The 11252-nt window shown below is 33.4% G+C and overlaps 1 protein-coding gene across 3 annotated transcripts in view; it reads right to left on the bottom strand.

Annotated features, from left to right (window-relative positions):
* The window catches only part of LOC106622018 (probable pseudouridine-5'-phosphatase), a 32097-nt gene that overhangs the window by 1043 nt on the left and 19802 nt on the right, over nucleotides 1–11252 (bottom strand). Inside the window, exons 2-3 of one of the 3 annotated variants that reach the window (XM_070106457.1) lie at nucleotides 2460–2678; nucleotides 2194–2412 (exon numbers count right to left, since the gene is read on the bottom strand). In XM_070106457.1, the coding sequence (XP_069962558.1) occupies nucleotides 2194–2412; nucleotides 2460–2678 (438 nt within the window). Of the gene's footprint in view, nucleotides 1–2193; nucleotides 2413–2459; nucleotides 2679–3693; nucleotides 3767–11252 lie in introns of those variants that run through there. The other 2 variants (XM_070106456.1, XM_070106455.1) reach the window with 2 other exon arrangements.

The raw sequence follows: 11252 nt of genomic DNA, 5'->3' as shown, positions 1-11252 counted from the left end.
GTAAACTTGCATAATTCATTCAACATTGTTTGATTATTTTATATTTTCATATATCAATGATAAACTAAGAATTAATCAATGGGATAATTGAATATTTAACATTTATGTGAATATTATTTTCGAACGGCTATTTTGTGCATATATATTTAATGCATGTATATTTAAATTTATATAAAATAGTAAAATATTTTAAAAATAGTAAAATATTTTAAAAATAGTAAAATTAAGCCTTGTTGCATTCTAAGAAAACCGAATAATATTACTTTGTTTGTCGAGGAGCTTAAAACTTGTAGGACTCAAATTTCTGTCACACATAATAGATCTTGACAAAAAGGCTGGCAAATATTACATACACACATACATTTCGGATAGAAAATGTCAGTAAGTCAGTCTTTTTTTATTAATAGGAGCTAAAGATTAGAATATTTATCTTATCTGAACACTGCCTCATAAAAAACCATCGTTGCATTTGCAGTTTGTCAAGAAACACTTTACACGCTGAATTAAAAGTTTAAATTTTGACTTTAATTGAGAAAATTACAAACTTTTGTTTAGTTCAAACAAATTTTTTTAAAGAAAAACTATTATATTTTTGAGTTTATTGCAACCAATAAATAAATATAAATTAATTAATATGCACCAAAAAATTAATATGAACAAAAACTTAGTTTACACATTTTTGACACTGTCAACAAACTCTTCACACATTCCGCTTAACGATTGTGTTTTGCTCTCGCTTTAAGCAAAAACGGTAATTAACCGTTATCTATGCTTTCTGCAGTGTATATTGTTATGCATCCTTTGAATTTAATTTTATTTGGTTGAAAACCTGCTGTTTCAAAATTCCCGATAAAATATTAATATTTGAGGTAGTTCAATTGATTTACTACAATCACAAGTTGGGCAAATCTGTAGCGGAGTTGGTTGATATGTTTTCTTTATCTCAAAAAACAGTTTACAATGTCATAAGTCGCGCGGAAAACCAGGGCAGATTCGAAGCAAAGGATGGAGGTGGTCGTGCTTAATGTGATCCGGTAGAACATTAGGATAACGTCATATTTTGTGACGAAACCACAATTATGCAGTATTAAAACGATGGCCCAAGCAGAGTATGATGCAAGGCGTTAACTACGCTTGAAAAGCAAAACGTCGTTCCAACATTAAAATTTGGAAAACTGTCACTATTGATTTGGAACTGTATCTCCAGCCGAGGAGTGGGGAATTTGATATTCATAGAAAACACTATATATACAGCATAGTACCTCCAAAATTTGGATACACAAGTACAGTGAAATTTGGCTTTTCCAACAATCAAAAGCCAACATCCAAATATCAAAACAATGATCCAAGTCATAAAGAGCTTCAGGTACGGGATTGGCTACCTTCTAACTGTGACAAGATCATTGATACCCTGCCCAGATCTTAACCTCATCAGCAATTTGTGGGTCTATCTAAAGAAAAAGTGGCAAAATGAGTTCAAAAATCGAACAGCAGTGATGTCTGCCATACTCGAAACGTGGCATAACATCCTATTGGAATATGTCCTACCAAAGATGGTGCATTCAATGAAAAACCACCTGCAACATGTTAATGGGGGGTCACACCAAATATTTAAATTAGCTTTAAGTTAATATAATAAGTCATAAATTTAGAATCAAAAATAACTACTAAATTTTGGGTAAAGAGTTTCTTGACAATGTCGAAAATGTGTAAATAAAGTTTTTTTGTTTGCATACTTATGGATTTTTATACTCTCGGAACCTGTTGCTACAGAGTATAATAGTTTTGTTCACCTAGCGGTTGTTTGTATTACCTAAAACTAATCGAGTTAGATATAGGGTTATATATATATAAATGATCAGGGGAAGAGACGAGTTGAAATCCGGGTGACTGTCTGTCCGTCAGTCCGTCCGTCCGTGCAAGCTCTAACTTGAGTAAAAATTGAGATATCTTTATCTAAATAAATTGATTAATTAGAGTTTTATTTATCTGATATATGCAGTATGTATTTAAGGTTACACGCGATCGCTGCCGTTACAAAAGACGGCGCGACCGCTTGAAAGTTAAAGTCAAAATTTTAATTTTTATTTTAGTGTGTAAAGAGTTTCTTGACAAACTGTGTATTAATATTCAATCAAAATAAAACGACCGTTGATCTAGTCTCCTATTTGAAAACGTCTTATATGATCTAACCTTGCATTAACGGAGAATTCCCCAACATTTCTTTACACTTATTTGTAAATCTTTTCAGGCATTCCTCGACAGTTATGGGCAATTCTAGTTCATTAACAGCAATTGCAGCCGATTTCTGCTCGGTTGTGCCAAGCATTTTTACCCGCACATCACGTGGGTAAGACTTGTTAAAAGAGCCAGCTATTTGTCTTACAATTTCTTCATAACCCACTTCAGTATCTAGAACAAAAAAAAAAAAAAAATTAGATGACTAAATTTGGATTTACCTGGCATTAATTCAGCTTCTGTCATTAAAATTTCTGTTCGCTCCCGTTGTCTTTGTGCATATTCTTCCCAGCTTATAGGTAATTTATAAGCAGCAACTATAGCTTCAGCAACTTGCTGGGTCTGCAACCCCATAACACTTACTTTAACGTCCCAAGTGTAAGTTTTACCGTATGGATCCAGAATTTCCTGAGTAGCTTGCGAATACAATTTTTCCGTATCTAAGAATTAATAAACCAAAAAATAAATTTGGGGCTTCATGATTCAAAATTCTAAATTATTCGGAGCATGATTGTAATTGTGAACATATTATGTTATATTAAATAAGAGAAGTTGATTAAGGCTGTGTGCCAAACGGTAGAAAAATTAAAATTCTGGCAGCTGAAAGTGAAATTTTGACATTTTTCGTGGTGAATCCAAATGTCAGAATTTTACCCAGCTCAGAAGCTTATTATATTTTTAATAAGGAAAGTTCTTGCCTTCTTCTGTATTTTTATTATTTAAGTAAGAAGTAAAAATAATATTTTTGTAGTTGATTAGCTGATCTAAATCTACATATATTATTGTAGAAAAGTCGAAAGAAAATTTCATTCAATTAGAAGAGTATGGTCCGCTTTAGAATATCTATATGAACATGTCGGGTTGTAGTAGATATATTATATGTATGTAAAAAACATATCCCATTGATTTTTACTTGTTGCAGTAAGATGTCATAAAATATGCAAAATAAAAAATATATGTATGTATATAATAAACTTGAAATCAATAATATGAGTCCTAACAAGAACAACATTGAAAAAAAAATCGGGAGTTTGAATTTTCACTTTTCAGAAAATATAAACTAGCACATATTTTGTTAATGTGCTGGAAGATATACTAAAATATGTAATTATTAAGTGAATATAAACTGTGTCTTCAAATATTTATATATAGACATAAGTATTAATGTATGCAGATCAAATGCAAATAGTCTAATAGCGGGCTAACACGTTGCCTAAAACTCTTAATTAATATCAAATCTTCAAATTAATGCATATTTTTTTTTGATAGTATCTTTAATAATTTAATTGCCAAGACGAAAACTCAAAGGACGCAATTGCGCTATCAAAATTTTACTTTCCATTTGGTATAGCAAAATGTAAAATTTGTTTACACAATAGGAAATTGTACAACAACAACAACATGTTACCGTTTTGCACACAGCCTAAGAGTAGCTCACAAAATAATAATACTTGCATATTTTTGATTGATATCCATACGAGAAATCTGTAGCTTTACTGATATAAACAGTCATTATTGACAGACATTGTATATCTATTATATATTACATAATTCGTGTTTGCTTTAGTATACTGTCCCAGGCTTTCGGGGATAAAACGGGTATGGACGGATAGAGATAGACGGAGGATCTCTCCAGATCAAGAATATATATAGATATAGCCGCGGGAAACTTATAGTTTTCGAGATATTTACGTTTAAAGTTGAAAATTTCAACTATTTAAAGTACGTATTTTTGCGTTTTTTTAAAATTAATTATACACTTTTATTTTTCACTTTTATATCCACTAACACTTGACTAATTCGTTTTTAGAAATTTTTATACTCTCGCAACATGTTGCTACAGAGCATAATAGTTTTGTTCACCTAACGGTTGTTTGTATCACCTAAAACTAATCGAGTTAGATATAGGGTTATGTATATATAAATGATCAGGATGAAGAGACGAGTTGAAATCCGGGTGACTGTCTGTCCGTCCGTCCGTCCGTGCAAGCTGTAACTTGAGTAAAAATTGAGATATCTTTATGAAACTTGGTACACATGTTTCTTGGTACAGTAAGACGGTTGGTATTGCATATGGGCGTAATCGGACAACTGCCACGCCCACAAAACGCCATTAATCAAAAACAAATAAATTGTCATAACTAAGCTCCGCAATAAGATACAAGACTGTTATTTGGTACACGAGATCACATTAGGAAGGGGCATCTGCAGTTAAAATTTTTTTTTTAAGTGGGCGTGGTCCCGCCCCTAATTGGTTTAATGTGCATATCTCCCAAACTACCAAAGCTATAATAACAAAATTCACTGGAAGCAAATGGTATTAGCACCTCTACCTACGGTGTGAAAATGGGTGAAATCGGGTGACAACCCCGCCCACTCCCCATGTAACGGTACTGTTAAAAACTACTAAAAGCGCGATAAATCAAGCACTAAACACGCCAGAGACATTAAATTTTATCTCAGGGATGGTATGAGATGACTTTATAGGAACCGCGTTCAAAATTAGACAGTGGGCGTGACACCGTCCACTTTTAGGTGAAAACCCATATCTTGGGATCTTTTTAACCGATTTCAACCAAATTTGGTACATAACATTCTTTTTATATTTCTATGTGCGAAAATGGGCGAAATCGGATTACAACCACGCCTATTTTCCATATGACACCATTTTAAATTCCACTTGATTCTTTCACTTTCCACTATGCAAATCAAGCAACAATGATTATATTGGCGTAAAACTTTGCGTGAATAATACGTTTAAAGTATGCCACCTTGTGGCCAAAAATTCTCTAAATCGAACCAAAACTGTTCAAGCCCCTAGGTACTGAATATGTGGACCCCAGTACCTATAGTTGACTTTTTACCGTAAATATCGGCCATTGTGTAAGATATACAATTGAAATTCATATAATAGAATAAATAAATGAAACTATCGATAATAGTATGTCTTTGTTTCAAAAATGGGTTGAATCGGATCAATAGTTCTTGTAGCCCTCATATATCTAATATAAATATTTTTGAACTTCCGCGTGACTTTATACCGCATATGTGAGTTATCTCAATGGAAATGAGAGAGCGTGTTTTACTCATAACAAGATCAAATCGGGTGAAAATTTTCCTTAGCCCCCATGTAACTAATATCAGGATTTTCGAACATTCGTCTGACTTTACTCCATTTGATTGGTGATGGTATGTGAGGTACCTTAATGAAACAGTGGGAGCATTTTATTAGTCTGTGGCATATTAATAGTATGTGGTATTGGAAAAAATTAATAAAATCGGGTTAATACTACCCTCAAATTCCATATACTACTTATAATGCTTTTCGTTATTCTAACCAGTTTTATGCCGAATATGTCGGTCAGTGAGTATTAATATTTTTTTATATATAAAATTGCTTCAAAATATGTTCTCGAGTATAACTGAGCAATGTCAAAATTAATATATTTCTCTATCCCCAATATATATATGATTTCCGTCTTTCCACCTGACTTTACACCGTTCCGGTGATCAACGTGATATTTTAACGAAATTAAGTGGAAAAGATTTCTTAAAAATTATGTGGTTTGACGCTGAATTAGAATGAAATTAGTATATACTAAGTCTAAACCTCACACCTTCATATAATGAATTCCGATTCTCTGGTTGACGTTTGCCACCTAAGCTAATAATATAAAATTTAGCCACTTTGGTGGAGTTAATATCACATTCATACTTATGTATCTCACTTCAAGCAATAAAACTGAGACTAAGTTTATGGCCTTTAATATAAGTCAAGAAGATACCAAATTTAATTGTAATCTAATCATGATATCATTTAATAATGGATGTTTAATTCAACATTTTTTAATATACGGTTTGGAGGAATTTTCTGGTCTTTGATTTTCCCAGCTCACATGTACTACTTATGGTATAATTTTTTTCGTCAATTTGATAATTTAATGAAATTAAATGGACAGTTTTTCTTAAAAATAATGTATATCGCTGCATATGAATGAAATTGGTCTAGACTTTGTTTAAACCTTATAACCCTAATATACTGATTTCCGCTCCTCTGGTACAACAGCTACCTCATATACCCCACACATATACCATGTTTGAGTTAAATAGCTTCTTTTTATAAAAGTTAACATTTCGGAGAAAAAAATAGTATTGACACAAAATTAATCTATGATCAATAACATAAGTTAATAAGATACCAAATAATAATCGAGTAATGAATGTTGAATTCTTTCGCAACATTTTTATACTTTCGCAACATGTTGCAACAGAGTATAGTTTTGTTCACCAAAGAGTTATTTGCTTCTCCCAAAGTGATAGATATAGATTTCTATATACATATATTCTTAGTTAGGTTAGGTATATTTTCTCAGCCATCATGTTGAACTTATTATAAATTATACCAGACAACAATGCTAAAAAAGTGCATTTGTATAGAGCAAAAAAATCTTTCTAGAAAAAATACAGTGACGAGCAAACCGTATTATATACAGTGGCGAGCAAACACATATACAGTGCACCAGTATACCATAGGAACAGAAAAGGACTTACAAGGAATTACAGTGAAAGAGAGCAGCACCTAGGATCCAACTTTTAACACCCGGCTAAATTATATAAATATTATCTATAAGTATTTTATATATTAATCCATTTATTATTAATTAATTATGCCTAGATTAAGTAGAAAATCTACATTACTAAGTCGTCTTCAGAATAGAAGACGTATGAGAGTTCTTCGTGCAAACTCTTTATATAGAGATAGTGAGTAGTCACAAAATACTGTAAGTCACGCTAATCGTAGATTAGATTCCGATGTACGTCTGTCCGAACAAATTATCAATACAAATCAACATAGAACCAGGCGGGAAAGTCTCGAGGTACGGTCTTTTGAACAAAATTTAAATACTGTTCAACATAGAACAAGGCGGCAAGACCGAGCTTCGATCTGTTGAGCAAGTTGCAAATACTGTTCAACATAGAACAAGGCGGCAAGATCCGCAAATTCGCTCTGAAGAGCAAATAAGAGATACTCGAGGTCATAGGTCTCGGCGTGAAGACCCCGAGGTTCGATCTGTTGAGCAAGTTGCAAATACTGTTCAACATAGAACAAGGCGGCAAGATCCCCAAATTCGCTCTGAAGAGTAAATAAGAAATACTCGAGGTCATAGGTCTCGGCGTGAAGACCCCGAGGTTCGATCTGTTGAGCAAGTTGCAAATACTGTTCAACATAGAACAGGGCGGCAAGATCCCCAAATTCGCTCTGAAGAGCAAAAAAGAGATACTCAAGGTCATAGGTCTCGGCGTGAAGAGCCCGAGGTTCGATCTGCTGAGCAAGTTGTAAATACTGTTCAACATAGAACAAGGCGGCAAGATCCACAAATTCGCTCTGAAGAGCAAATAAGAAATACTCGAGGTCATAGATCTCGTCGAGAAAATCCTGAGGTACGTTATGATGAACGAAGTAGGAACACTAGGGATCATAGAGAACTTTGCGCAAGAAATCCTGAGTATAGGAATTTAGAGCGCATTCGGGATCAAATGCAAAGGGAACATGCACGAAGAAATCCTGAAATAAGGAGAGAGGAGCGTGATAGAGAAACACAACGTCGACAGCTTAGTAGCAGGGGTATGAGGGAAGAAATTTTGAATCAGAGACGTCTTAGACAAGGTCAAGTTCGCCTTCGTAGATATAACCCACTCAATAGACAAATTGAAAACTAAAGGCAGCCCCAACGAATCCGATTAACGAGAGAAAATAATGTTATAGAAACTGATAATAGTGGCAATTTAACAGATTTCAAAAACATTTATTTCCAAAATATAAATAAGGGCCCTACTGAAATATGTATTTACTGCGGCGGCTTATGGTTTTTACACCAAGTTCGCAAATTAAATTTGAAAATATTGCGCAAGGTCAACCAAATGCTGCATCCGCCTTCTTTTTAATGCAAAAATTTCCTTCAGAAGATGGAAATTACAATTTTTGTGCTACTTGCAAAAATGCGATTGTTAAAAAGAACGTTCCAAAAATATGTTTAGCTAACGGTCTAGACTTTCCTGAAATACTGGATTGTTTGAAAGGTTTAACCCCAATTGAAGAACGTCTTATAATGCCTAGATTGCCTTTTATGACAATCCGTCCGTTAGGATATCAAGGTCAGAGTTTGCTCAAGTGAGCTGTTGTTAATATACCAATTTCTGTTAACAATATTGTGACATCTCTACCAAGGTCCTTTGATGAGGCTCATGTTATACAAATTCACTTAAGAAGGCGTTTGGAATATAATCATGATTACATGATCGATACCATACGCCCCGCAAAGATTATGGAAGCTTTGCAGTTCTTAGTGAATACCCCTCTGTATCGTGAGCACAATATACATATTAATGAAAACTGGATTTCAGAATTTAATAACCAAGAAGAAGTTCCGTTTGTTGCATCTGCAGAGGATTCCCGATTGGTTCAATCTTTTCATGCGGCACAAACTTCTCATGATAATCCCTCAGGTAATAATATTCCCACGGGTCTTTTACCTTCAGAGCTAAATCCAGGCGGTCAAGAAACTCTTTTGGACAATATTCCTGTAGAAAACTTAGACTATAACCGTTTAGTTATAGCGCCAAGTGAAGGACAAAGACCAATTGACATAATTCAAGATAATAATTCAGAAGAGTTGTCATTTGGAACAATATACGTTGGGCAGAAGCGTACATACTCTGAAACGTATAGCAAGATAATGCGTTCTGAAATTCGCCGTTTTGACAGAAGAGCGTGTACCATTTCAAAGTTGTTCTATGATTACAAAAAATTAGAACTGCTACAAATTAAGAATAGTACATCCATTTGCCTTAGAAAGTTTTCAGGTCGCAACCGAATTACGGCCCAAAATCTATTAAACGAAAACTTTGTTCAAAACTTGATTCAACACGATGATGAAAGGCGTTAGATCCTCACCTGCGCACTGGGAAGCTGAGAAGAAAAAGGCAATCGCTATGATTCGCCAATTTGGGCTTCCAACCTTCTTTATCACTTGATCGGCTGCAGAATCTCAGTGGGTTGAGCTTTTGGTCATCCTCTCAAAAACTGTTGATTCTAAAGATCACATTCATACTTATGTATCTCACTTCAAGCAATAAAACTGAGACTAAGTTTATGGCCTTTAATATAAGTCAAGAATATACCAAATTTAATTGTAATCTAATCATGATATCATTTAATAATGGATGTTTAATTCAACATTTTTTAATATACGGTTTGGAGGAATTTTCTGGTCTTTGATTTTCCCAGCTCACATGTACTACTTATGGTATAATTTTTTTCGTCAATTTGATAATTTAATGAAATTAAATGGACAGTTTTTCTTAAAAATAATGTATATCGCTGTATATGAATGAAATTGGTCTAGACTTTGTTTAAACCTTATAACCCTAATATACTGATTTCCGCTCCTCTGGTACAACAGCAACCTCATATACCCCACACATATACCATGTTTGAGTTAAATAGCTTCTTTTTATAAAAGTTAACATTTCGGAGAAAAAAATAGTATTGACACAAAATTAATCTATGATCAATAACATAAGTTAATAAGATACCAAATAATAATCGAGTAATGAATATTGAATTCTTTCGCAACATTTTTATACTTTCGCAACATGTTGCAACAGAGTATAGTTTTGTTCACCAAAGAGTTATTTGCTTCTCCCAAAGTGATAGATATAGATTTCTATATACATATATTTCTTCTAATATTTGGTGATAATCAGTGGTTAGGTATATTTTCTCAGCCATCATGTTGAACTTATTATAAATTATACCAGACAACAATGCTAAAAAAGTGCATTTGTATAGAGCAAAAAAATCTTTCTAGAGTAAATTGCATGAAATAAATATTAGTAATGTAGTATCAAAAGGGCTAAAGACCCTTTTTATGTGGTTATAGATAAACTGCGACCCCATCGGTTTACATGCTACTGTCTATTATTTCAGTTTTGCGACACGTTTTAATATGAAGGTCATGTGGTGAACTGTAAACTCAAGACAATTACATTTTTACCTAGCGCCGTTGGCAGCTTATGAAAGGTTTAGATATTAAGACAGAAAGAAGAAAATCTACATACCTGCTCTACATATGTGTATACCATACTTAATTATATGTAAGTTATTGTTAATTTAGCCTTCATGGGTAGACCCTTCAAAATAGGTACCATAGATCCCCCTGTTTTAGAAAGTGTTTAACAAAAGTAATTTACGGAGGGGTTTTCCGAGAACTTAATTTCAATACAACGAAATAAACTCATTTCTAAAATATAAATATAACTAAATATTATGTATTATTATGTTAGTGAATAGCTAAGTAATATATAGGTATACAAAAGTACGTAAGCTGTACCAACATGTTGCAAGAGTATAATAAATATCAGTACACTGTGTTTGTAGTTTCAGTTTCACTAGATGTCTTTACCAGCAAAGTGCTTTATTCAAACTAATTTTAGTGTATTAGTTATATAGTGTTTAAAGTATTATTATATACAGTGACGAGCAAACCGTATTATATACAGTGGCGAGCAAACACATATACAGTGCACCAGTATACCATAGGAACAGAAAAGGACTTACAAGGAATTACAGTGAAAGAGAGCAGCACCTAGGATCCAACTTTTAACACCCGGCTAAATTATATAAATATTATCTATAAGTATTTTATATATTAATCCATTTATTATTAATTAATTATGCCTAGATTAAGTAGAAAATCTACATTACTAAGTCGTCTTCAGAATAGAAGACGTATGAGAGTTCTTCGTGCAAACTCTTTATATAGAGATAGTGAGTAGTCACAAAATACTGTAAGTCACGCTAATCGTAGATTAGATTCCGATGTACGTCTGTCCGAACAAATTATCAATACAAATCAACATAGAACCAGGCGGGAAAGTCTCGAGGTACGGTCTTTTGAACAAAATTTAAATACTGTTCAACATAGAACAAGGCGGCAAGACCGAGCTTCGAT

The sequence above is a fragment of the Bactrocera oleae genome, chromosome 3, assembly GCF_042242935.1.
Source record: "Bactrocera oleae isolate idBacOlea1 chromosome 3, idBacOlea1, whole genome shotgun sequence".
Classification (NCBI taxonomy): domain Eukaryota; kingdom Metazoa; phylum Arthropoda; class Insecta; order Diptera; family Tephritidae; genus Bactrocera; species Bactrocera oleae.
The sequence above is the reverse complement of the archived record's forward strand: the minus strand, read 5'-3'. Positions and strand labels throughout refer to the sequence as shown.